Raw genomic sequence first — 27,952 nt, 5'->3', positions numbered from 1 at the left:
AGCTCCAGCTCCACCCTGCTTCAGCTGCAGCTCCAGCTCCACCCTGCTTCAGCGCTGCTCCAATGCAGCTCCCGGGGCTGCTTTTCCGGCCCCTCTGGCTCTGCTCCCCTGCTGTACTTGGGCTCCTGCTCTCTCCTGAGCTTGGCCCCAACTCTAGCCCAAGCAGCTCCAGTTCACAAGGAGGATGGGACCCTCGGCTTCTGACTCCTTCATTGGCCTGCCTGCCCTATCAATCAGGCTGATCTGTCACACCGGCCCCTTCCCATTGGCCCTGGGGACTGTCAGTCTCAGGATCTTGATTTCCCCCATTTTTGGGTACTGGGAGAGGGCCAACCAAAACCCCCCGTTAAGTTTCAGTAAGGGTCCAGCAGTCCCCTTACACAGAGCACCCCTGTGTGCTTTCCACTTTCTACCAGTAGAAAAATTATTCCTATGAGTTTGCAATAATTGAAGTGAAATGTTCTGCCGTGTAATACATCTTCCTTGTTATTTACTTTCAGAGGCCCACCTTGCAGAGAAAGGTACGGTCCCTTTCTTCTTTGGGGGGAATCTCAGACTTTGCGTCACGTTTTATAGCCCTCCAGTGGAGCTACTCAGAGCTCTCGCTGTGAGCAGAAAGTCAGTTTAGTTTGTGCTGCGTGCAGAGCAGCTCTGCCCCAAGCCCCACTCCCAGACCTCACCGGGGATTTATGACGCCCACACAGCCAGGGGAGGAGCAGGTTTGGGTTCACTCTGCTGTCCGTGTAGCCAGCGCTATGCCCATGCTCCGGGCCGGTGCAAGGATATTTTGCACCCTAGGCGAAACTTCCACCTTGCGCTCTCCTCTCCTCCTCCCCTCAGAGCATTGCTTATTATTAGGGGAGGGATGGCTCAGTGGTTTGAGCATTGGCCTGCTAAACCCAGGGTTGTGAGCTGAATCCTTGAGGGGGCCACTTAGGGATCTGGGGCAAAAATTGGTCCTGCTAATGAAGGCAAGGGACTGGCCTCAATGACCTTTCAATGGTAAGTGACTGGACCTAATACATTACCTGAGAGTAGGGTCATCTCAAACAGAGCAGGGCAAAATCTCACCTGTATTAACTAAGTACTGGAACAATTTACCAAGGATTGTTTGGGGTGGATTCTCCATAATTGGCAGTTTATAAATCAAGACTGGTTGGCAGCCGGTATCAAGTGGAGTGCCCCAAGGGTCGGTGCTGGGGCCGGTTTTGTTCAATATCTTCATTAACGATCTGGAGGATGGTGTGGACTGCACCCTTAGCAAGTTTGCAGATGACACTAAACTGGGAGGAGTGGTTGATACGCTGGAGGATGTTTTTTCTGTAAGAGCGCCCGTAGGAATTATTTTGGGGACGTTCTCTGGCCTGTGTTATGCAGGAGGTCAGGGTAGATGATAACAATGGTCCCTCCTGACCTTTGAACTTATGTATCACCTGTGCCCTTGTATCCCTCTAGAGATTCTGCTATCTGAAATGGAGCGTGAGAAAGGTGAGTGTCTGGGCCAGTTACATTAGCTGCGGGTGTGTGGGTCACCATCATAAACACGGCAGGGTAAAATCTCACATCTCCCCCTTTTTTCCCCTAGAGAGTCTGCAATCTGAACTGGAGAAACAGAAAGGTCAGTGTCTGTGATCCACAAAATCCCACTTGGCTGACGCCTAATCCTGTAGGCATCTAAACTCACTCAGGGCATAAACCTGAGCTCTAAAAGTTCTCCTGTTGTCTAAGTTTCTGTCTCTGGGCATGCATGCTGCTGTCTCAGTCTAGGCATCTGAGCACCTACCTCCCACCTGAATCTCAGCATGATCCGCAAAGCAGGGGAAGATGGGTGGAGGAGTGTCTCTCTCACCTATGGGGCCTGATATGGTAGTGGTGGGAGTAGAGGAGGACCTCCCTTATAATCTTTAACCAAACAGTTAGGGGACCCACCAGGGTTGTGGGAGACTTTGGGTCAAGTCCCCCCTCTGCCTGATGTGAAGGGATTTGGACATGGATCTGCCACCTCTCAGATAAGTGCCTTAGCCACTAGGCAATGGGATATTCTGACATGGGGCTCCCCCTATCCTCTTTGCTGAAGTGGTTTGAGCATTGGCCTGCTAAACCCAGGGTTGGGAGCTGAATCCTAGAGGGGGCCACTTAGGGATCTGGGGCAAAAATTGGTCCTGCTAATGAAGGCAAGGGACTGGCCTCGCTGACCTTTCAAGGGTAAGTGTCTGGACCCACTACATTACGTGAGAGTAGGGTCATTTCGAGCAGGGCAAAATCTCACCTGTATTAACTAAGTACTGGAACGATTTACCAAGGGTTGTTTGGGGTGGATTCTCCATAATTGGCAGTTTATAAATCAAGACTGGATGTTTTTTCTGTAAGAGCGCCCGTAGGAATTATTTTGGGGACGTTCTCTGGCCTGTGTTATGCAGGAGGTCAGAGTAGATGATAACAATGGTCCCTCCTGGCCTTTGAACTTATATATCACCTGTGCCCTTGTATCCCTCTAGAGATTCTGCTATCTGAAATGGAGCGTGAGAAAGGTGAGTGTCTGGGCCAGTTACATTAGCTGCGGGTGTGTGGGGGGGTCATCATCATAAACACGGCAGGGTAAAATCTCACATCTCCCCCTTTTTTCCCCTAGAGAGTCTGCAATCTGAACTGGAGAAACAGAAAGGTCAGTGTCTGTGATCCACAAAATCCCACTTGGCTGACGCCTAATCCTGTAGGCATCTAAACTCACTCAGGGCATAAACCTGAGCTCTAAAAGTTCTCCTGTTGTCTAAGTTTCTGTCTCTGGGCATGCATGCTGCTGTCTCAGTCTAGGCATCTGAGCACCTACCTCCCACCTGAATCTCAGCATGATCCGCAAAGCAGGGGAAGATGGGTGGAGGAGTGTCTCTCTCACCTATGGGGCCTGATATGGTAGTGGTGGGAGTGGAGGAGAACCTCCCTTATAATCTTTAACCCAACAGTTCGGTGACCCACCAGGGTTGTGGGAGACTTTAGGTCAAGTCCCCCCTTTGCCTGATGAGAAGGGATTTGGACATGGATCTGCCACCTCTCGGATGAGTGCCTTAGCCACTAGGCAATGGGATATTCTGACATGGGGCTCCCCCTATCCCTTTTGCTGAAGTTGTTAAACTTAATTAACTATTAAATGGGAATCACTATGTTGTGGAAAAATTAACCACACCGTTGATTTTTGGGTCAGACACGGCCTTGAGGCCCCTTTATTAGAATACAAATATGCATATAGGGAAGGTCAGCATGGCCCCATGCAAAGGGCGGGTAGCTGCCTTTCGTTGGCTAAATTGCTTCAAGCTTATAAAGGTGAAAACCGCAATGCGTAATCACACATTACAAATCTTATCAGTCTTATTTGGTATAATTCTTATCAGTAAGCCAATCAGAGCCCCTCATCATCTAGGGGTTTTCCTGTTTTTGTCCCTGGATGCTCCTGCTTTCGCCACGTCCCTCTTCTAGCGTTACCTTATTAGTTAATAAGTAGCTTAATATAACTGTTTCCAATAGAGTTGTACAGTAAGCTCTTTCCTAACTATATGTGTGCCCACCTACGTGCGGTTATATTGTACAAGACTCTTTTGCTTGATTAATTTTCCATTGCTAATATGCTGTTATACTAAGGCCTTGTTACACAATTACCAGTAGGCGTTGGTTCCTCTTTCTCCTGTTGGCCTTTTGATTATGCCATACAAGCTATTACAAATTTTCCTATGCCTTAATGTCAAGCTGGCCTATAATGGCCTGCAATTACTTATGCTCAGCTAACTCAGCTTGGGGCAAGCGGGACCCCTTAAAATCCCTATCAACTATAATCCTCTCTCCCCCTGACCATTTTGTGTGGAGTTACACCTTTAGTACTGAGCAGCGGTAAGTCGACCTAAGTTACGGTACTTCAGTTACATAAGTTATTGTAACTTCAGTTAACTTACAGCGGTGTCTACACCGGGCTATGTCGACGGGAGATACTCTCCCCGCTGACTTACCTTCTGCCTCTCACGGAGGTGGAGTATAGACGGGAGAGCACTCTGCCATCGATTTCGCAGGTCATCACCAGACCCACCAAATCAGCACTGTTGCACTGATTGCAGCAGGGCCGACTTAGCTAGAAGTTATTCTATCACAGACAGAAATGCCAGGGAGTTCGGTGTGGGACCTTCCTTCACTCAGCCAAAAGGGAGAAGAGACAGCCGTTTACTCAGCATTGTAACTGCCCTACTCACTGAGTCCCCAGTATCATGCTGGCAGTGGGAATAGCCAGGCTTATGTAAGCGGGGGAAGGGTCCCGCTATTATGGAGAACTTTCCTGGCTTATACACGACCCCGGTGGAACTGGCTAGCGAAAGGATCTGAGCCCTCGCTTCCACTTCCTTACCCAGAGCCCTGCCTGACCTCGAGGGCTCCCCTTCCACTCTCCTGGGTGGCAAAGTCCTCGTAACTCCGACAAGGCTGGGCCCAGGATCCCTGGGGGGCACGACCCCCAACCTTGTCGTAGTCACATAGAACAGGAGCTAGAGTGTCCCCACTCCGGGGTGCTCTCTCTGCTCTGGACGCTTCCGTACAGTTCAAGCAAATACAATTTATTAAACAGCAACTAATAATAAATGAATATGGAAAAAATGGGAAAGGTGAAAGGAAAACCCATCACCCTGCTCTGTGGCGCGGGGACACCGCAACCAGCATCTCTGGATTGCAAGGGCAGTTCAGTCTGTCCCTCACACGTCCCAGGCCTCCTGCCCAGGCCCTGGCTGTGCTGCAGGGATGCTGCAGTTAACACATGCTCTGGCGGCGGCCACCCTGCCCACCCCCAGGTGGCAGGACCCTTCTTCCCAGCATCACCCCCACCCTGCAAGGCCTCTTGGCTGGGGGTGTCTCCCTGCGCTGGGCCCATGGCCCAGGGTCCCCCTCGCTCTCCCCAGCTGCTCACTGCACCGGCTCCGGACTGCTCCAGCTCCACCCTGCCTCAGCTGCAGCTCCAGCTCCACCCTGCCTCAGCTCCAGCTCCAGCTCCACCCTGCTTCAGCGCTGCTCCAATGCAGCTCCCGGGGCTGCTTTTCCGGCCCCTCTGGCTCTGGTCAGCGCGTCTCTGCTCCCCTGCTGTACTTGGGCTCCTGCTCTCTCCTGAGCTTGGCCCCAACTCTAGCCCAGGCAGCTCCAGTTCACATGGAGGATGGGACCCTCGGCTTCTGACTCCTTCATTGGCCTGCCTGCCCTATCAATCAGGCTGATCTGTCACACCGCCCCCTTCCCATTGGCCCTGGGGACTGTCAGTCTCAGGATCTTGATTTCCCCCATTTTTGGGTACTGGGAGAGGGCCAACCAAAACCCCCCGTTAAGTTTCGGTAAGGGTCCAGCAGTCCCCTTACACAGAGCACCCCCGTGTGCTTTCCACTTTCTACCAGTAGAAAAATTATTTCTATGAGTTTGCAATAATTGAAGTGAAATGTTCTGCCGTGTAATACATCTTCCTTGTTATTTACTTTCAGAGGCCCACCTTGCAGAGAAAGGTACGGTCCCTTTCTTCGTTGGGGGGAATCTCAGACTTTGCGACACGTTTTATAGCCCTCCAGTGGAGCTACTCAGAGCTCTCGCTGTGAGCAGAAAGTCAGTTTAGTTTGTGCTGCGTGCAGAGCAGCTCTGCCCCAAGCCCCACTCCCAGACCTCACCGGGATTTATGACGCCCACACAGCCAGGGGAGGAGCAGGTTTGGGTTCACTCTGCTGTCCGTGTAGCCAGCACTATGCCCATGCTCAGGGCTGGTGCAAGGATATTTTGCACCCTAGGCGAAACTTCCACCTTGCGCTCCCCTCTTCTCCTCCCCTCAGAGTAGTGCTTATTATTAGGGGAGGGATAGCTCAGTGGTTTGAGCATTGGCCTGCTAAATCCAGGGTTGGGAGCTCAATCCTTGAGGGGGCTACTTAGGGATCTGGGGCAAAAATTGGTCCTGCTAATGAAGGCAAGGGACTGGCCTCAATGACCTTTCAAGGGTAAGTGTCTGGACCCACTACATTACCTGAGAGTAGCATCATCTCAGACAGAGCAGGCCAAAATCTCACCTGTATTAACTAAGTACTGGAATGACTTACCAAGGGTTGTTTGGGGTGGATTCTCCATAACTGGCAGTTTATAAATCAAGACTGGATGTTTTTCCTGTAAGAGCTGCCGAAGGAATTATTTTGGGGACGTTCTCTGGCCTGTGTTATGCAGGAGGTCAGAGTAGATGATAACAATGGTCCCTCCTGGCCTTAGAACTTATATATCACCTCTGCCCTTGTATCCCTCTAGAGATTCTGCTAGCTGAAATGGAACGTGAGAAAGGTGAGTGTCTGGGCCAGTTACATTAGCTGCAGGTGAGTGGGGGGGGGTCACCATCATAAACACGGCAGGGTGAAATCTCATGTCTCCCCCTTTTTCCCCCTAGAGAGTCTGCAATCTGAACTGGAGAAACAGAAAGGTCAGTGTCTGTGATCCAGAAAACCCCACTTGGTTGACGCCTAATCCTGTAGGCATCTAAACTCACTCAGGGCATAAACCTGAGCTCTAAAAGTTCTCCTGTTGTCTAAGTTTCGGTCTCTGGGCATGCATGCTGCTGTCTCAGTCTAGGCATCTGAGCACCTCCCTCCCACCTGAATCCCACCTGAATCTCAGCATGATTGCCTTCTATGATGAGATAACCGGCTCTGTGGATGAGGGGAAAGCAGTGGATGTGCTATTTCTGGACTTTAGCAAAGCTTTTGATACAGTCTCCCACAGTATTCTTGCCAGCAAGTTAAAGAAGTATGGGCTGGATGAATGGACGGTAAGGTGGGTAGAAAGCTGGCTAGATGGTCGGGCTCCAGGGGTAGTGATCAATGGTTCCATGTCTAGTTGGCAGCCGGTATCAAGTGGAGTGCCCCAAGGGTCGGTGCTGGGGCCGGTTTTGTTCAATATCTTCATTAATGATCTGGAGGATGGTGTGGACTGCACCCTTAGCAAGTTTGCAGATGACACTAAACTGGGAGGAGTGGTTGATACGCTGGAGGGTAGGGATAAGATACAGAGGGACCTAGACAAATTAGAGGATTGGGCCAAAAGAAATATGATGAGGTTCAACAAGGAGAAATGCAGAGTCCTGCACTTAGGATGGAAGAATCCCATGCACTGCTACAGACTAGGGACCGAATGGCTGAGCAGCAGTTCTGCAGAGAAGGACCTAGGGGTTACGGTGGACGAAAAGCTGAATATGAGTCAACAGTGTGCCCTTGTTGCCAAGAAGGCTAATGGCATTTTGGGTTGTATAAGTAGGGGCATTTCCAGCAGATCGAGGGATGTGATCATTCCCCTCTATTCAGCACTGGTGAGGCCTCATTTGGAGTACTGTGTCCAGTTTTGGGCCCCACACTACAAGAAGGATGTGGATAAATTGGAGAGAGTCCAGCGGAGGGCAACAAAAATGATTAGGGGGCTGGAGCACATGACTTATGAGGAGAGGCTGAGGGAACTGGGATTGTTTAGTCTGCAGAAGAGAAGAATGAGGGGGGATTTGATAGCTGCTTTCAACTACCTGAAAGGGGGTTCCAAAGAGGATGGATCTAGACTGTTCTCAGTGGTAGAAGATGACAGAACAAGGAGTAATGGTCTCAAGTTCAGAGGGGGAGGTTTAGGTTGGACATTAGGAAAAACTTTTTCACTAGGAGGGTGGTGAAGAACTGGAATGGGTTCCCTAGGGAGGTGGTGGAATCTCCTTCCTTGGAGGTTTTTAAGGTCAGGCTTGACAAAGCCCTGGCTGGGATGATTTAGTTGGGTTTGGTCCTGCTGTGAGCAGGGGATTGGACTAGATCAGGGGTCCCCAACCTTTTTGGGTCCAGGGACCGGTTTCGTTTGCCGGACCCTCCGCAGGCGTGCCTGCGGGAGGTCCAGCTGAGCCGTGGGACGAGCGCTCCCTCCGCAGTCGTGCCTGCGGAAGCTCCACTGGGTCGGTTCGCGGCCCGGTTTCTAAGAGGCCGCGGACCGGTACCGGGCCGCGGACCGGGGGTTGGTGACCCCTGGACTAGATGACCTCCTGAGGTCCCTTCCAACCCTGAGATTCTATGATTCTAAGATTCTATGATCCGCAAAGCAGGGGAAGATGGGTGGAGGAGTGTCTCTCTCACCTATGGGGCCTGATATGGTAGTGGTGGGAGTAGAGGAGGACCTCCCTTATAATCTTTAACCAAACAGTTTGGGGATCCACCAGGGTTGTGGGAGACTTTGGGTCAAGTCCCCCCTCTGCCTGATGTGAAGGGATTTGGACATGGATCTGCCACCTCTCAGATAAGTGCCTTAGCCACTAGGCAATGGGATATTCTGACATGGGGCTCCCCCTATCCTCTTTGCTGAAGTGGTTTGAGCATTGGCCTGCTAAACCCAGGGTTGGGAGCTGAATCCTTGAGGGGGCCACTTAGGGATCTGGGGCAAAAATTGGTCCTGCTAATGAAGGCAAGGGACTGGCCTCGCTGACCTTTCAAGGGTAAGTGTCTGGACCCACTACATTACGTGAGAGTAGGGTCATTTCGAGCAGGGCAAAATCTCACCTGTATTAACTAAGTACTGGAACGATTTACCAAGGGTTGTTTGGGGTGGATTCTCCATAACTGGCAGTTTATAAATCAAGACTGGATGTTTTTTCTGTAAGAGCGCCCGTAGGAATTATTTTGGGGACGTTCTCTGGCCTGTGTTATGCAGGAGGTCAGAGTAGATGATAACAATGGTCCCTCCTGGCCTTTGAAGTTATATATCACCTGTGCCCTTGTATCCCTCTAGAGATTCTGCTATCTGAAATGGAGCGTGAGAAAGGTGAGTGTCTGGGCCAGTTACATTAGCTGCGGGTGTGTGGGGGGGTCATCATCATAAACACGGCAGGGTAAAATCTCACATCTCCCCCTTTTTTCCCCTAGAGAGTCTGCAATCTGAACTGGAGAAACAGAAAGGTCAGTGTCTGTGATCCACAAAATCCCACTTGGCTGACGCCTAATCCTGTAGGCATCTAAACTCACTCAGGGCATAAACCTGAGCTCTAAAAGTTCTCCTGTTGTCTAAGTTTCTGTCTCTGGGCATGCATGCTGCTGTCTCAGTCTAGGCATCTGAGCACCTACCTCCCACCTGAATCTCAGCATGATCCGCAAAGCAGGGGAAGATGGGTGGAGGAGTGTCTCTCTCACCTATGGGGCCTGATATGGTAGTGGTGGGAGTGGAGGAGAACCTCCCTTATAATCTTTAACCCAACAGTTCGGTGACCCACCAGGGTTGTGGGAGACTTTAGGTCAAGTCCCCCCTTTGCCTGATGAGAAGGGATTTGGACATGGATCTGCCACCTCTCGGATGAGTGCCTTAGCCACTAGGCAATGGGATATTCTGACATGGGGCTCCCCCTATCCCTTTTGCCGAAGTTGTTAAACTTAATTAACTATTAAATGGGAATCACTATGTTGTGGAAAAATTAACCACACCGTTGATTTTTGGGTCAGACACGGCCTTGAGGCCCCTTTATTAGAATACAAATATGCATATAGGGAAGGTCAGCATGGCCCCATGCAAAGGGCGGGTAGCTGCCTTTCGTTGGCTAAATTGCTTCAAGCTTATAAAGGTAAAAACCGCAATGCGTAATCACACATTACAAAACTTATCAGCCTTATTTGGTATAATTCTTATCAGTAAGCCAATCAGAGCCCCTCATCATCTAGGGGTTTTCCTGTTTTTGTCCCTGGATGCTCCTGCTTTCGCCACGTCCCTCTTCTAGCGTTACCTTATTAGTTACTAAGTAGCTTAATATAACTGTTTCCAATAGAGTTGTACAGTAAGCTCTTTCCTAACTATATGTGTGCCCACCTACGTGCGGTTATATTGTACAAGACTCTTTTGCTTGATTAATTTTCCATTGCTAATATGCTGTTATACTAAGGCCTTGTTACACAATTACCAGTAGGCGTTGGTTCCTCTTTCTCCTGTTGGCCTTTTGATTATGCCATACAAGCTATTACAAATTTTCCTATGCCTTAATGTCAAGCTGGCCTATAATGGCCTGCAATTACTTATGCTCAGCTAACTCAGCTTGGGGCAAGCGGGACCCCTTAAAATCCCTATCAACTATAATCCTCTCTCCCCCTGACCATTTTGTGTGGAGTTACACCTTTAGTACTGAGCAGCGGTAAGTCGACCTAAGTTACGGTACTTCAGTTACATAAGTTATTGTAACTTCAGTTAACTTACAGCGGTGTCTACACCGGGCTATGTCGACGGGAGATACTCTCCCCGCTGACTTACCTTCTGCCTCTCACGGAGGTGGAGTATAGACGGGAGAGCACTCTGCCATCGATTTCGCAGGTCATCACCAGACCCACCAAATCAGCACTGTTGCACTGATTGCAGCAGGGCCGACTTAGCTAGAAGTTATTCTATCACAGACAGAAATGCCACGGAGTTCGGTGTGGGACCTTCCTTCACTCAGCCAAAAGGGAGAAGAGACAGCCGTTTACTCAGCATTGTAACTGCCCTACTCACTGAGTCCCCAGTATCATGCTGGCAGTGGGAATAGCCAGGCTTATGTAAGCGGGGGAAGGGTCCCGCTATTATGGAGAACTTTCCTGGCTTATACACGACCCCGGTGGAACTGGCTAGCGAAAGGATCTGAGCCCTCGCTTCCACTTCCTTACCCAGAGCCCTGCCTGACCTCGAGGGCTCCCCTTCCACTCTCCTGGGTGGCAGAGTCCTCGTAACTCCGACAAGGCTGGGCCCATGATCCCTGGGGGGCACGACCCCCAACCTTGTCGTAGTCACATAGAACAGGAGCTAGAGTGTCCCCACTCCGGGGTGCTCTCTCTGCTCTGGACGCTTCAGTACAGTTCAAGCAAATACAATTTATTAAACAGCAACTAATAATAAATGATTATGGAAAAAATGGGAAAGGTGAAAGGAAAACCCATCACCCTGCTCTGTGGCGCGGGGACACCGCAACCAGCATCTCTGGATTGCAAGGGCAGTTCAGTCTGTCCCTCACACGTCCCAGGCCTCCTGCCCAGGCCCTGGCTGTGCTGCAGGGATGCTGCAGTTAACACATGCTCTGGCGGCGGCCACCCTGCCCACCCCCAGGTGGCAGGACCCTTCTTCCCAGCATCACCCCCACCCTGCAAGGCCTCTTGGCTGGGGGTGTCTCCCTGCGCTGGGCCCATGGCCCAGGGTCCCCCTCGCTCTCCCCAGCTGCTCACTGCACCGGCTCCGGACTGCTCCAGCTCCACCCTGCTTCAGCTGCAGCTCCAGCTCCACCCTGCTTCAGCTGCAGCTCCAGCTCCACCCTGCCTCAGCTGCAGCTCCAGCTCCACCCTGCCTCAGCTCCAGCTCCAGCTCCACCCTGCTTCAGCACTGCTCCAATGCAGCTCCCGGGGCTGCTTTTCCGGCCCCTCTGGCTCTGGTCAGTGCGTCTCTGCTCCCCTGCTATACTTGGGTTCCTGCTCTCTCCTGAGCTTGGCCCCAACTCTAGCCCAGCAGCTCCAGTTCACATGGAGGATGGGACCCTCGGCTTCTGACTCCTTCATTGGCCTGCCTGCCCTATCAATCAGGCTGATCTGTCACACCGACCCCTTCCCATTGGCCCTGGGGACTGTCAGTCTCAGGATCTTGATTTCCCCCATTTTTGGGTACTGGAAGAGGGCCAACCAAACCCCCCCGTTAAGCTTAGGTAAGGGTCCAGCAGTCCCCTTACACAGAGCACCCCCGTGTGCTTTCCACTTTCTACCAGTAGAAAAATTATTCCTATGAGTTTGCAATAATTGAAGTGAAATGTTCTGCCGTGTAATACATCTTCCTTGTTATTTACTTTCAGAGGCCCACCTTGCAGAGAAAGGTACGGTCCCTTTCTTCGTTGGGGGGAATCTCAGACTTTGCGACACGTTTTATAGCCCTCCAGTGGAGCTACTCAGAGCTCTCGCTGTGAGCAGAAAGTCAGTTTAGTTTGTGCTGCGTGCAGAGCAGCTCTGCCCCAAGCCCCACTCCCAGACCTCACCGGGGATTTATGACGCCCACACAGCCAGGGGAGGAGCAGGTTTGGGTTCACTCTGCTGTCCGTGTAGCCAGCACTATGCCCATGCTCAGGGCTGGTGCAAGGATATTTTGCACCCTAGGCGAAACTTCCACCTTGCGCTCCCCTCTTCTCCTCCCCTCAGAGCATTGCTTATTATTAGGGGAGGGATAGCTCAGTGGTTTGAGCATTGGCCTGCTAAACCCAGGGTTGGGAGCTCAATCCTTGAGGGGGCTACTTAGGGATCTGGGGCAAAAATTGGTCCTGCTAATGAAGGCAAGGGACTGGCCTCAATGACCTTTCAAGGGTAAGTGTCTGGACCCACTACATTACCTGAGAGTAGCATCATCTCAGACAGAGCAGGCCAAAATCTCACCTGTATTAACTAAGTACTGGAATGACTTACCAAGGGTTGTTTGGGGTGGATTCTCCATAACTGGCAGTTTATAAATCAAGACTGGATGTTTTTCCTGTAAGAGCTGCCGAAGGAATTATTTTGGGGACGTTCTCTGGCCTGTGTTATGCAGGAGGTCAGAGTAGATGATAACAATGGTCCCTCCTGGCCTTAGAACTTATATATCACCTCTGCCCTTGTATCCCTCTAGAGATTCTGCTAACTGAAATGGAACGTGAGAAAGGTGAGTGTCTGGGCCAGTTACATTAGCTGCGGGTGAGTGGGGGGGTCACCATCATAAACACAGCTGGGTGAAATCTCACATCTCCCCCTTTTTTCCCCTAGAGAGTCTGCAATCTGAACTGGAGAAACAGAAAGGTCAGTGTCTGTGATCCAGAAAACCCCACTTGGTTGACGCCTAATCCTGTAGGCATCTAAACTCACTCAGGGCATAAACCTGAGCTCTAAAAGTTCTCCTGTTGTCTAAGTTTCGGTCTCTGGGCATGCATGCTGCTGTCTCAGTCTAGGCATCTGAGCACCTCCCTCCCACCTGAATCTCAGCATGATTGCCTTCTATGATGAGATAACCGGCTCTGTGGATGAGGGGAAAGCAGTGGATGTGCTATTTCTGGACTTTAGCAAAGCTTTTGATACAGTCTCCCACAGTATTCTTGCCAGCAAGTTAAAGAAGTATGGGCTGGATGAATGGACGGTAAGGTGGGTAGAAAGCTGGCTAGATGGTCGGGCTCCAGGGGTAGTGATCAATGGTTCCATGTCTAGTTGGCAGCCGGTATCAAGTGGAGTGCCCCAAGGGTCGGTGCTGGGGCCGGTTTTGTTCAATATCTTCATTAATGATCTGGAGGATGGTGTGGACTGCACCCTTAGCAAGTTTGCAGATGACACTAAACTGGGAGGAGTGGTTGATACGCTGGAGGGTAGGGATAAGATACAGAGGGACCTAGACAAATTAGAGGATTGGGCCAAAAGAAATATGATGAGGTTCAACAAGGAGAAATGCAGAGTCCTGCACTTAGGATGGAAGAATCCCATGCACTGCTACAGACTAGGGACCGAATGGCTGAGCAGCAGTTCTGCAGAGAAGGACCTAGGGGTTACGGTGGACGAAAAGCTGAATATGAGTCAACAGTGTGCCCTTGTTGCCAAGAAGGCTAATGGCATTTTGGGTTGTATAAGTAGGGGCATTTCCAGCAGATCGAGGGATGTGATCATTCCCCTCTATTCAGCACTGGTGAGGCCTCATTTGGAGTACTGTGTCCAGTTTTGGGCCCCACACTACAAGAAGGATGTGGATAAATTGGAGAGAGTCCAGCGGAGGGCAACAAAAATGATTAGGGGGCTGGAGCACATGACTTATGAGGAGAGGCTGAGGGAACTGGGATTGTTTAGTCTGCAGAAGAGAAGAATGAGGGGGGATTTGATAGCTGCTTTCAACTACCTGAAAGGGGGTTCCAAAGAGGATGGATCTAGACTGTTCTCAGTGGTAGAAGATGACAGAACAAGGAGTAATGGTCTCAAGTTGCAGAGGGGGAGGTTTAGGTTGGACATTAGGAAAAACTTTTTCACTAGGAGGGTGGTGAAGAACTGGAATGGGTTCCCTAGGGAGGTGGTGGAATCTCCTTCCTTGGAGGTTTTTAAGGTCAGGCTTGACAAAGCCCTGGCTGGGATGATTTAGTTGGGTTTGGTCCTGCTGTGAGCAGGGGATTGGACTAGATCAGGGGTCCCCAACCTTTTTGGGTCCAGGGACCGGTTTCGTTTGCCGGACCCTCCGCAGGCGTGCCTGCGGAAGCTCCACTGGGTCGGTTCGCGGCCCGGTTTCTAAGAGGCCGCGGACCGGTACCGGGCCGCGGACCGGGGGTTGGTGACCCCTGGACTAGATGACCTCCTGAGGTCCCTTCCAACCCTGAGATTCTATGATTCTAAGATTCTATGATCCCCAAAGCAGGGGAAGATGGGTGGAGGAGTGTCTCTCTCACCTATGGGGCCTGATATGGTAGTGGTGGGAGTAGAGGAGGACCTCCCTTATAATCTTTAACCCAACAGTTCGGGGACCCACCAGGGTTGTGGGAGACTTTGGGTCAAGTCCCCCCTCTGCCTGATGAGAAGGGATTTGGACAGGGATCTGCCACCTCTCGGATGAGTGCCTTAGCCACTAGGCAATGGGATATTCTGACATGGCATTCACCCAAGAGTTCTGAAAGAACTCAAATGTGAAGTTGCGGAATTATTAACTAAAGTTTGTAACCTGTCCTTTAAATCAGCTTCGGTACCCAATGACTGGAAGTTAGCTAATGTAACACCAATATTTAAAAAGGGCTCTATGGGTGATCCTGGCAATTACAGACCGGTAAGTCTAACGTCGGTACCGGGCAAATTAGTTGAAACAATAGTAAAGAATAAAATTGTCAGACACATAGAAAAACATAAACTCTTGAGCAATAGTCAACATGGTTTCTGTAAAGGGAAATCGTGTCTTACTAATCTATTAGAGTTCTTTGAAGGGGTCAACAAACATGTGGACAAGGGGGATCCAGTGGACATAGTGTACTTAGATTTCCAGAAAGCCTTTGACAAGGTCCCTCACCAAAGGCTCTTACGTAAATTAAGCTGCCATGGGATAAAAGGGAAGGTCCTTTCATGGATTGAGAACTGGTTAAAGGACAGGGAACAAAGGGTAGGAATTAATGGTAAATTCTCAGAATGGAGAGGGGTAACTAGTGGTGTTCCCCAAGGGTCAGTCCTAGGACCAATCCTATTCAATTTATTCATAAATGATCTGGAGAAAGGGGTAAACAGTGAGGTGGCAAAGTTTGCAGATGATACTAAACTGCTCAAGATAGTTAAGACCAAAGCAGATTGTGAAGAACTTCAAAAAGATCTCGCAAAACTAAGTGATTGGGCAACAAAATGGCAAATGAAATTTAATGTGGATAAATGTAAAGTAATGCACATTGGAAAAAATAACCCCAACTATACATACAATATGATGGGGGCTCATTTAGCTACAACGAGTCAGGAAAAACATCTTGGCGTCATCGTGGATAGTTCTCTAAAGATGTCCACGCAGTGTGCAGAGGCGGTCAAAAAAGCAAACAGGATGTTAGGAATCATTAAAAAGGGGATAGAGAATAAGATTGAGAGTATATTATTGCCCTTATATAAATCCATGGTATGCCCACATCTCGAATACTGTGTACAGATGTGGTCTCCTCACCTCAAAAAAGATATTCTAGCACTAGAAAAGGTTCAGAAAAGGGCAACTAAAATGATTAGGGGTTTGGAGAGGGTGCCATACGAGGAAAGATTAAAGAGGCTAGGACTCTTCAGCTTGGAAAAGAGAAGACTAAGTGGGGACATGATAGAGGTATATAAAATCATGAGTGATGTTGAGAAAGTGGATAAGGAAAAGTTATTTACTTATTCCCATAATACAAGAACTAGGGGTCACCAAATGAAATTAATAGGGAGCAGGTTTAAAACAAATAAAAATAAGTTCTTCTTCACGCAGTGCACAGTCAACTTGTGGAACTCCTTATCTGAGGAGGTTTTGAAGGCTAGGACTATAACAATGTTTAAAAGGGGACTGGATAAATTCATGGAGGCTAAGTCCATAAATGGCTATTAGCCAGGATGGGTAAGAATGGTGTCCCTAGCCTCTGTTCGTCAGAGGATGGAGATGGATGGCAGGAGAGAGATCACTTGATCATTGCCTGTTAGGTTCACTCCCTCTGGGGCACCTGGCATTGGCCACTATCAGTAGAGAGATACTGGGCTGGATGGACCTTTGGTCTGACCCGGTACGGCCTTTCTTATGTTCTTATGATTCCTATGACATGGGGCTCCCGCTATCCCTTTTGCAGAAGTTGTTAAACTTAATTAACTATTAAATGGCAATCACTATAATCCTCTCTCCCCCTGACCATTTTGTGTGGAGTTACACCTTTAGTACTGAGCAGCGGTAAGTCGACCTAAGTTACGGTACTTCAGTTACGTAAGTTATTGTAACTGAAGTTGACGTAACTTCAGTTAACTTACAGCGGTGTCTACACCGGGCTATGTCGACGGGAGATACTCTCCCCGCTGACTTACCTTCTGCCTCTCACGGAGGTGGAGTATAGACGGGAGAGCACTCTGCCATCGATTTCGCAGGTCATCACCAGACCCACCAAATCAGCACTGCTGCACTGATTGCAGCAGGGCCGACTTAGCTGGAAGTTATTCTATCACAGACAGAAATGCCACGGAGTTCGGTGTGGGACCTTGCTTCACTCAGCCAAAAGGGAGAAGAGACAGCCGTTTACTCAGCATTGTAACTGCCCGACTCACTGAGTCCCCAGTATCATGCTGGCAGTGGGAATAGCCAGGCTTATGTAAGCGGGGGAAGGGTCCCGCTATTATGGAGAACTTTCCTGGCTTATACACGACCCCGGTGGAACTGGCTAGCGAAAGGATCTGAGTCCTCGCTTCCACTTCCTTACCCAGAGCCCTGCCTGACCTCGAGGGCTCCCCTTCCACTCTCCTGGGTGGCAGAGTCCTCGTAACTCCAACAAGGCTGGGCCCATGATCCCTGGGGGGCACGACCCCCAACCTTGTCGTAGTCACATAGAAGAGGAGCTAGAGTGTCCCCACTCCGGGGTGCTCTCTCTGCTCTGGACGCTTCCGTACAGTTCAAGCAAATACAATTTATTAAACAGCAACTAATAATAAATGAATATGGAAAAAATGGGAAAGGTGAAAGGAAAACCCATCACCCTGCTCTGTGGCGCGGGGACACCGCAACCAGCATCTCTGGATTGCAAGGGCAGTTCAGTCTGTCCCTCACACGTCCCAGGCCTCCTGCCCAGGCCCTGGCTGTGCTGCAGGGCTGCTGCGGGTCAACACATGCTCTGCGGTGGCCACCCTGCCCACCCCCAGGTGGCAGGACCCTTCTTCCTAGCATCACCCCCACCCTGCAAGGCCTCTTGGCTGGGGGTGTCTCCCTGCGCTGGGCCCATGGCCCAGGGTCCCCCTCGCTCTCCCCAGCTGCTCACTGCACCGGCTCCGGACTGCTCCAGCTCCACCCTGCCTCAGCTGCAGCTCCAGCTCCACCCTGCTTCAGCTGCAGCTCCAGCTCCACCCTGCTTCAGCTCAAGTTCCAGCTCCACCCTGCCTCAGCTCCAATTCCAGCTCCACCCTGCTTCAGCGCTGCTCCAATGCAGCTCCTGGGGCTGCTTTTCCGGCCCCTCTGGCTCTGGTCAGCGCATCTCTGCTCCCCTGCTATACTTGGGCTCCTGCTCTCTCCTGAGTTTGGCCCCAACTCTAGCCCAGGCAGCTCCAGTTCACATGGAAGATGGGACCCTCGGCTTCTGACTCCTTCATTGGCCTGCCTGCCCTATCAATCAGGCTGATCTGTCACACCGACCCCTTCCCATTGGCCCTGGGGACTGTCAGTCTCAGGATCTTGATTTCCCCCATTTTTGGGTACTGGGAGAGGGCCAACCAACCCCCCCCTTAAGTTTCAGTAAGGGTCCAGCAGCCCCTTACACAGAGCACCCCTGTGTGGTTTCCACTTTCTACTAGTAGAAAAATTATTCCTATGTGTTTGCAATAATTGAAGTGAAATGTTCTGCCGTGTAATACATCTTCCTTGTTATTTGCTTTCAGAGGCCCACCTTGCAGAGACAGGTACGGTCCCTTTGTTCGCTGGGGGGAACCTCAGACTTTGCATCAAGTTGTATAGCCCTCCAGTGGAGCTATTCAGAGCTCTCACTATGAGCAGAAAGTCAGTTTAGTTTGTGCTGTGTGCAGAGCAGCTCTGCCCCTTGTCCCTCACAGTTAAGACATGGAATGAACAGACACCAGCCCCACTCATGAACCTCGCAGGGGATCTATGACGCCCACACAGCCAGGGGAGGAGCAGGTTTGGGTTTACTCTGCTGTCCGTGTAGCCAGCGCTATGCCCATGCTCAGGGCCGGTGCAAGGATATTTTGCACCCTAGGTGAAACTTCCACCTTGTGCTCCCCTCTTCTCCGCCCCTCAGAGCATTGCTTATTATTAGGGGAGGGATAGCTCAGTGGTTTGAGCACTGGCCTGCTAAACCCACGTTGGGAGCTGAATCCTTCAGGGGGCCACTTAGGGATCTGGGGCAAAAATTGGTCCTGCTAGTGAAGGCAGGGGACTGGACTCGATGACCTTTCAAGGTCCCTTCCAGTTCTAGGAGATTGGTATATCTCCTATTATTATTTTATTATTATAAACTTTCAAAAATGGATACAGTGGAGTCCCATCTTATGCAGGGGTTAGGTTCTAAGGTCAGCGCGTAAGGGGAACAGTGAAAATTACCATAAAGTACAGTGCACATAGTATACACTAAATCTGGGGTCCTCTACCTATGGCACACATGCCAAAAGTGGAACGTGAGCTGATTTTTTTTTTAAATGGCAGGCTGTGGGTCCTGGCCACTGCTGAGCCCGCTGCTGGCCTGGGGTTCCATTCACTCAGTTGGCAGCGGGCAGGGCGGGGCTGGCAGTGGGCTGAGTGGGCTGGCGGCCAGGACCTTGGCTGGCAGGAGCGGGCAGATGGAACCCCAGGCCGGCAGAGGGCTGAGCGGTGGCCGGGACCCACAGCCTGCCATTAAAAAAAAAATTGTCTTGCGTGCCACTTTTGGCACGCGTGCCGTAGGTTGAGGACCCCTGTTCTAGTGTGTATCTGTATCCTGAGGGATCAAATGGTGATTTTAGTGGAAATCAGGCTTTGATGGTTTTCCAATTTTTACCAAAATCAGGAGGTTTCTGCCCACTGATGCCTAGAGCACATCCTGAAGCATTGGTGCTGATGGGATGTGTTTTAACTTTCAGAGGTTATTACGTTACAGACAGATAAACAGAAACATCATTGAGTTGAGTGTGGGGCTTCACTTCCTTCAGCCAATAATCATAGTTTATTTTCATAGGAGCTTTAAAGCAGTTGCTTTTATTTGGGGATCATTATCTAGACAGGCCTTTAAATGCATTTTCACTAGTGCCCCCATTCAGCAGGGTAGCTGAGCACATGCTGCACTTTAAGCCATGAGTCGGTCCATCCCGATTCAGCATGTGCGTACGTGTTTTGCTGAATCAGGCTCTAAAACAGAAGCTTTTCAGAACACACGAGTTATTGCCAGAGCAAATCAGATTCAGGCTAAGCTAGTCTGGGATCCTGCTTCTTACAGTGGCCAGCACTTGCTGCTTCAGGAGAAGGTACGAGAAACCCCCTAATGCCCGATGATAAACTAACCTGCCCCCAGGGAAAGTTCCTTCCTGACCCCATCAGTTAATGTTTGCCTTGTGCCCTGAAGCAGGAGGGGGTTTCTCTCCCTGACAGAATGTGTGTTTTTGAGAACGGTCACAACTCTGATTATTTGCATTTCCATATCAATGCCTGGGCCTCTTTGAATCCTTTGTCCATTTGGTTTTTTTTTCTTTGCTTGTCTGTTTTGTTTTCAGTCCTACCCAGTGTAAATCTTCATGTTCTCTTTAGCCACGTCAATATCCTTTTGTTTTTCTTGTGGTAAGGAGTTTCACAGGCTAATTATGCCTCATATAAAATACCATTTCCTCTTATAGTTTGAGATTTGCTGCCTTTCAGTGTATTTTAGTCTCCTCTTCTTGTATTAGGAAAGAAGATAGATACGAGCACCTCTTTCAATCAGTCTTTATATGACCTTGTCTTCAGAGCCGTAATTATTCTAATTGCTCCGCCTGAAAGACCCTTTCTGAGATGGGGTGACCAGTACTGCACACAGTATGCTTTTCTGTCCTGTTTTGTGTGCATCCTAACACTTCCTTCTTTAAATCACTGCTACACATTCAGCAGAGATCTTCATAGAGGTGTCCACAGAGATGCACAGGTCTTGTTTCCTGAGTATATAGAACCCAATGGTCCCCAACCTTTTCATCTGGCAGGCGCCAGACGAAGGACAACTGCGGCGGTGGAGCACCCGCCGAATTTCGGCGGCATTTCGGCAGCGACGCCTCTTGATGACGCCGCTTGCCGTCGACAAGCAACATCATCGAGAGGTGTCCCCGCCGAAATTCGGGAGCGACACCTCTTGATGACGTCACTTGTCGATGGCAAGCAGCGTCATCGAGAGGCGTCCCTGCCGAAATGCCGCTGAAATTCGGTGGGGGCGCCTGTGGGCACCGCGTTGGGAACCACTGCAATAACCTGTGTGAATAGCTGTAATGATTCCTTGCCGTACTGCACAAGGAGAGTAACCATTTCTGCCCTATCTCTACTAGAAATAACTCCTAGGATTTCATGAGGATTTTTCATGGCCAAATCACATTAGTAGCTCATAGACATCCTGAGATCAACCAATATACCCAAGTGCTCTTCTGTCACTTTCAACTTAAACTTCCCCACCTTGTACCAAAAGTTATTGTTGCTAGTCCTGAAGTGCATGACCCTGCACTTTGCACTGTTAAATTTCATCCCATTTCTATTACTCCTGTTTTCAAGGGTGTTCAGATCCAGTCCTCCTCCATATTGGCAATACCTCCTGACATTGTGTCATCTGAAAATTGTATTGGCACAAAAAGTGGGAGTGTGCTAAGGTCTTTAATGAAAATGTTAAATAAGATTGGTCCCAAGACTGATCTTCGAGGAACTACACTAGTAACCTCCTTCCAGCCTGACAATTCACCTGTCAGTATGACCTGTTGTCATCTCCCATTTAAATAGCTCCTTAACCACCTTTCAGTTGTCATATTTGTCTCCAGCTTCTCCAATTTAATTAACAATTTCCCATGTAGAAATGTATCAAATGCCTTACTGAAGCCCAGGTAGGTTAGATCTACTACATCTCCTTTGTCTAAAAAATCAGTTACCTTCTCAGAGAAGGAGATCAGGTTGCTCTGGCACGAGCTACCTTTTGTAAACCCATGTTGTATTTTATCCCAATTACCATTTACTTCTATGTCCTTAACTACTTTCTCCATCAACATTTGTTCCAAGACCTTGCATACAATTGAGGTCAAACTGGATCAGTTTTTTCCCCTTTCTTAAAAATATAAACGATATTAGCAATTCTCCAATCATAGGGTACAACCCTGGAGTTTACAGATTCATTAAAAACCTTGCTATTATGCTTGTGATTTCACGTGCCAGTTCCTTTAATATTCTTGGATGGAGATTATCTGGCCCCCAATTTGATCTCATTGAGCTGTTTGAGTTTGACTTTCACCTTGGATGTGGTCATTTCTATTTCCATATCCTCATTCCCATTAGCCACCCTGCCACTACCCCTAAGCTCCTCGTTACCCTTATAAAAAACTGAAGGAAAGTATTAATTTAGGTGTTGGGCCATGCCTAGATTATCTTTAATCTCCACCCCATCTTCAGTGTTTAATGGTCCCACTTCTTCTTTTCTTCTTATTTATGTGGCTATAAAACCTTTTACTTATTGGTTTTAATTCCCTTCATAAGGTCCAGCGCTGCTTGGCTTTTAGCAATTCTCACTTTTTCCCCTACACTTTCTGACCTCCAAGAGGGAGTTTTCCTTGCTGATCAATCCCATCTTCCATTCCTTGTAGGCTTTCCGCTTTCTCTTAATGCCTGTTTCATATGCTTACTCATCCAGTTTGGTCTGCAACCCTTCCCTAAAAATGTGTTTCCCCTTGCGTGGGACGCAAGCTTCTGATTGCTTCTGCAACTTTGGCTTAAAGTAATTCCAAGCTTCCTCCATATTCAGATCCTTGAGTTCTTTAGTCCAGTCCACTTCTCTAACTAATTCCCTCTTTTTTTTTTTTTTTTAAATCAAGGATCCTGGTTGCAGCCATATTTTTGTTTATCATTCCATTTAGTCTAAACTGAGTTAGCTCATGATCGCTCAGATCAAGGCTCTCCTCTCCAACCAGTTCTTCTATGAGATCCTCACTACTCACCAATACTAAATCTAAAATAGCATCACCTCTTGTTGATTCGGTGGCTATATGGTGAAGAAATCTTTCAACCTTCTCTGCAACCTCTGCCTCGGTTATACTGCAGGGTGGCCTGAGCATACCCCCAGTCGAAGATCTCCCCCCAGAAATGTGTGTCCTGCACTGCCCAGCCCTCTCCTGGACAGTACAACATATTTTAAGATGTTATTCTTTTAAGGGAATAATATGCCATGTTATTATCTCACATAATTATTCATATATTTCTATTTCAACACACTGGTTTAGATAAAACAGTAAAACAAATGTATTAACTACAAAGAGAAAGATTTTAAGTGAGTACAGGTGATGAGGCATAACAGTCAGAAATGGTTACAAGAAAAATAAAGTTAAGATGTTTACTGAAGCTTAACTTAAACTATATTAAATTCAAGCAGATTCTTATCACATGCTCCAGCAGGTTACTGACCAAACTCTCAGGTCAGGTCCCCTTCCCCAGAGTCCAATGAGGGCTTCCTTTTTCTCTTCAGGTGCAGTGAATCTGATGTGCAGGGACAGAGAAAACAGGGGGCCTTGGGGTGGTTTCCCTCCTTTTTATAGTTTCAGTTCTTCCCCCATAACAGACACACCTTGAAAAAACATTTCCAGCTGAGACACAGAATCTATGTAGGAGGATATTTCCTGCTAGTATTTTTGTTCATTTGTTTTCCCTTTCTGCTTGATTAATGCAAATTAAGCAGAGCACACACTCCTTTGTTTAGGCCAGACCTGTTTGCCAATTTCTGTTTGGGCTCAGCTGTGGGGCTTGGAACTTGGGTTAATAACACTGTACAGGGGAATCTTCAAACATCACATACAAATGTGTCACACATATTTTACCAGGGAAGTACTGATCAGCAAATGATGAGTTTTCAAACGATACCTTTCAAGGCATACTTTGTACAAAGATTATTACAATAGTGCATAGAGTGTGAGTACAGGGGTGTGTTCTACCACAGTATGTCTCTCCCGCACACCCTCTATGGTGATAATCAATATAAAGAAATCGGTTATTCTCTCACCATTGTCCTCACCCTCCTGAATTGCTCCCTTTATCCCTGCTGATCCAGGGGACCCACTGATTCTCTCACAGGCTTCCTGATTCTGATAGGCTGAAATAAATCCCTGGTATTTGTTTTATATCTCTGGCCATTCACTCTTCTAGTTAAACTTTGGCCTATTCAGTCCCCTCATACTCTTCACCCGATGCACTTTTCTCCTTTTACTGACTTCACAGGGTTAATATTTTAATATTTTCCATTTGCTGAAGGATCCCTCTTTGGCTCTCACAACCTCTTGCACCTGGCCAGGTGGCAGGATGGGGTTACTGTGTTTCTCCCCTTGCTGATTCCTTTGTTGCCCAGGAGCTGCCAGGCTCTGGTTGCTGATGTAGCCTCCTGGCTGAGTCTAAAGCAGAGAAGTTAAAATCCTTAAAGTCTTTTTGACTCGCTTTCCTTCTGCAACATGACGTGATCCTGACTCGTTTCTCTGTGTTTTGTTTTTAGCCAAACTCCAGGCTGAGATCGGTAAGTTCCATTCCCCCCATTATCACCCTTGTGTGACATTGTTTCGTGTTCACGGGCGTTCTCACCCCTCTGTCTGTGTTTAGTTACAGGGTGGAGAAGCGCACAGCTCTACGCAGGTACTGTACATGTCGCTGATATTTTATCCATGGGGAGATCCACCTCCCCGTGGGAGCTCCTGGCTCCTTTCCCTACACAGAGCATTTTCCTATGACATTCGATAGGCTACAAACAGCTGTCTGGGTGTATTTTCACCCAGCATGCTGCCTGACCATATGTATGTACTGGTGAAGGCTGGGAGAGTCTGGGCAGCTCCAGCAGGGATTAGAGACCCCAAGGGACATGCGCACACACATTGCAGCACCACTGGCCATGGCTCCATGTACTCTGGGGTATCCTGCCGCACACAGCTGGGAGGGAGGGGGGCACTCAGGTCAGTTACACAAACAGTGTTGGGGTCCTGTTGTGGTTGCCCCCTCTGAGGTGTAAAAAATGGGACATCTGCCTGCTCCACATACACCCCCTGTCTCCTCAGCCCGGGCACTGTGTCCCATCCCACCCTGGGAGAGGAGACCAGCCCTCTCAGGCTTCTGTTCCTGTCACTGCCCTGGGCACCAGCCTCACAAAGCAGGGCCTGGCACCAGATCCACCCCGTTACCATCCGGCAGTTAAACGTCACGGTTGGTACTTCCACCGTGGTGACTGGGCCCTACCAGCTCTGAGCTCCTCATCTCCCGCTTGCTGGTCCCAAGACACTCTGAAGCTAGCGCTCCCTTTGAGCAGTCACTGCCACCCCACAGCTTCCCCCACTACAGCCACTGACAAACCCAGGACTTTTAACCTCCTGCACAGACTCAGATTTCGCAGGACAGTGACCTGAACAATGGGCTGATCCTGTGAAAACCTGGACAGGTGGCAACCCTAGCTCCTGTCCACACAAGCCAGTAACACCCAGCTGAGCTGGTTACAGGCCCTGGCAGGGACGCTGAGCTGCCAGCTGCTGTGATCACTAAGATTGTTAACTCCTCCGTGTGCCACACACCGTGCTTAGAACCGCCAGGGCCCTGGACCCAGCGCCAGAACAGCTGTAACCTAGACTCATAGCAATGCCGGGTTGGAAGGGACTTTGCAAGGTCGCCTAATCCAGCTCCCTGCTCTGGGTCAGGCCTAGACCATCCCTGACAGGGGTTTGTCCAACCTGTTCTTACAAACCGCCAGTGACAGGGATCCCACAGGCTCCCTTGGGGCCGGTCCAGAGCTTCACTGCCCTGAGAGTGAGAAAGTGTTTCCTAATCTCCAGCCTCAGTCTCCCTTGTTGAAGATTCAGAGGGGCAGCTGTATCAGTCTGTATCCACAAAAACAATGAGGAGTTCGATGGCACCTTAAAGACTAACAGATTTATTAGGGCATAAGCTTTCGTGGGGAAAAAACCCACTTCTTCATACTCCACATCTGAAGAAATGGGATTTTTTACCCATGTGGAAGCCAGTAAATAATTAACAAGGTTTTGAAGAGATCTTAATGAATGTTAGTTAGCATGAGTTAGGTTAACTGTGACCCTGGTGACGTGAGGAAGCAAGATAATGCAAGACTGCATATTGCAAGGTCGTAATAACTTTCACACAATTCACTCTGTCTTAGGTTAACTGTGACCCTGGTGACGTGAGGAAGCAAGATAATGTAAGACAGAGTGAATTGTGTGAAAGTTATTACGACCTTGCAATATGCAGTCTTGCATTATCTTGCTTCCTCACGTCACCAGGGTCACAGTTAACCTAACTCATGCTAACTAACATTCATTAAGATCTCTTCAAAACCTTGTTAATTATTTACTGGCTTCCACACCCACGAAAGCTGATGCCGTAATAAATCTGTTGGTCTTTAAGGTGCCACCGAACTCCTTGTTGTTTTTCCTGAAGATTGTGTCCATTGGTCCTTGGACAGGCCCTCGCCCTGCCCGCTGGGGGCGCTCAGGGTGTTGCCAAGTGTGAGTATTGTTGTTACCGCATTGCGGGGGGAAGCTGGATGGGCTGGTTTGGCAGGGGGCAGTGATGGGAGCTTTCACTTTCCTGTCACCGATCTCAGCCCAGCCTGAGGCCAGTTGTTAGTGGACAGGAGCTCACATCATAACTCACATTAATGGCAACCACAGGGAGACCAAGACCTGCATGGGCCGCAGGGAGAGAGGTTCCAGCAGGGGTCAGGGCTGAGCCATGTCAGCAGCACCGTGCGGGGCTCACACAGCCGCTGGGATGTCCTCGTACCCCACTCAGTGCATGGAGCTCCAGCTGCCAGGGTGTACATGCCACTTCTCGAGGCTACATGTGGGGGGGGCCCTGCCCTGATTGGCCTGCTGCAGGGAGAAGGGGGAGTTCCCTTCTCCCGCTGTGCCTGGCCCCAGCCCTGGCAGTGGGGAGCAGGAGGATGGATGCGGGACCAGGTGCTGAGTGAGCCAGAGTCCCCTCAGCTCAGCCCCCATCCCCAGCAGGTGGGCCCAGGCAGGGAGCAGGAGCTGTCACCCCAGCCAGGCTGGCTCAGCTGCACAGAGGCAGCGACCAGGAGCAGCTGGCTTCGGCCACATCAGAAAGGCTCTGTCCCACTCCCCGCCCAGGCCCTGGGGCACAGGTGCAGTGGGAGAAGGACAGAGCTCTCCCCCCGCTCCCACAGGTAACATGGGGCAGGAGGAGCGGGGCAGCCCCAGGCCGGGCACAGGGGAGAAGACACATGGGGTGGTCACATGTCCTCCCCTTTAGATTGTGCCCCCCTAGTCTGGCCAGCCTCTGGCCCCGGCAGTGACTCTGTGACTCTCTCCCCAGTGGATGTGACTCTGGATCCCAGCACAGCAAATCCCTACCTCGTCCTGGCTGAGGATCGGAAATGTGTGACATACCGAGACGAGCGCCAGGATCTGCCTGACAATCCGGAGAGATTTGATACTATGGCGGTTGTCCTGGGCGCTGAGGGATTCACGGGCGGGAAACGTTACTGGGAGGTGGAGGTTGGAGGAAAGCATCTCTGGACTCTGGGGGTCTGTAGGGAAGCTGTGCGCAGGAAGGGGCATATTCTATTTCTACCAAAGAATGGTTACTGGACAATATGTCAGCATGCTGGGCTATTCAAGGCCAATACCTCCCCCGAGACCGTCCTGCCCATGAGCGTCAGGGCCAGACGATTGGGGATTTTCCTGGACTATGAGGCGGGCAAGGTCTCCTTTTACAATGTGACGGACAAGTCCCATCTCTTCACTTTCACTGACACCTTCTCTGGGGTCCTCCGCCCTTATTTCAACCCTGAAAACAATAAATGGGGCCCAAATAGGTGTCCCCTGATAATCTGCCCAGTCCCAGCTCAGGCTGGAGGGAGTCTCTGTCCTGGACAGTGACACCCGCAGCACAGACTGTCCCCTCCCAGCACTGACCAGTCCCCAGGCCTTTCTCCTGCCATCCCCTCCCCTCTCAGTTCCCAGCATCAGGAATATTGGCAACCAAGCAGCCCTAGAGGGGGGAGCTGGCTGCAGGGGCAGAGGGGTGTGTGGGTGCTGTGCCCAAGGGTGGGGAGGAGGCTGCAGCAGCAGGGAGGAAAAAGCCCAGATCACAAGATGTGCAGGGTGGGGGAGATGAGAGAGGTCTATAAAATCATGACTGGTGTAGAGAAAGTAGATACAGAAGTGGTGTTTACTACTTCTTCTAACACAAGAAGTAGGGGTCACCAAATCAAATGAAGAGGCAGCAGGTTTAAAAACAAACCAAAGGCAGTATTTCTTCATACAACGCACAGTCAACCTGTGGAACTCCTCGCCAGAGGATGTTGTGAAGGCCAAGATTATAAAAGGGTTAAAAAAGAACTAGATAAGTTCATGGAGGTTAATAGAGACACCATCCCTATTAGCCAGGATGGACAGGGATGGTGTCTCTAGCCTCTGTTTGCCAGAAGCTGGGAATGGGCGACAGGGGATGGCTCACTGGATCGTTACCTGTTCTGTTCATTCCCTCTGGGGCACCGGGCATTGGCCACTGTTGGAAGACAGGTTTCAGAGTA

At 49.8% G+C, this 27,952-nt stretch overlaps 1 protein-coding gene across 1 annotated transcript in view; it reads left to right on the top strand.

Moving 5' to 3' along the window:
- LOC123357738 (butyrophilin subfamily 2 member A1-like) overlaps positions 1–27,296 on the top strand; it is a 43,228-nt gene extending 15,932 nt beyond the window's left edge. Inside the window, exons 13-19 of the mRNA XM_045000759.1 lie at positions 501–521; positions 12,649–12,681; positions 12,783–12,815; positions 18,099–18,119; positions 23,897–23,917; positions 24,001–24,033; positions 26,731–27,296. Coding sequence (XP_044856694.1) covers positions 501–521; positions 12,649–12,681; positions 12,783–12,815; positions 18,099–18,119; positions 23,897–23,917; positions 24,001–24,033; positions 26,731–27,296 — 728 coding nt within the window. The remainder of the gene's footprint in view (positions 1–500; positions 522–12,648; positions 12,682–12,782; positions 12,816–18,098; positions 18,120–23,896; positions 23,918–24,000; positions 24,034–26,730) is intronic.
- Positions 27,297–27,952: the final 656 nt, after the last annotated feature.

The sequence above is a fragment of the Mauremys mutica genome, unplaced genomic scaffold, assembly GCF_020497125.1.
Source record: "Mauremys mutica isolate MM-2020 ecotype Southern unplaced genomic scaffold, ASM2049712v1 001007F_np12_obj, whole genome shotgun sequence".
Classification (NCBI taxonomy): domain Eukaryota; kingdom Metazoa; phylum Chordata; order Testudines; family Geoemydidae; genus Mauremys; species Mauremys mutica.
The sequence above is the reverse complement of the archived record's forward strand: the minus strand, read 5'-3'. Positions and strand labels throughout refer to the sequence as shown.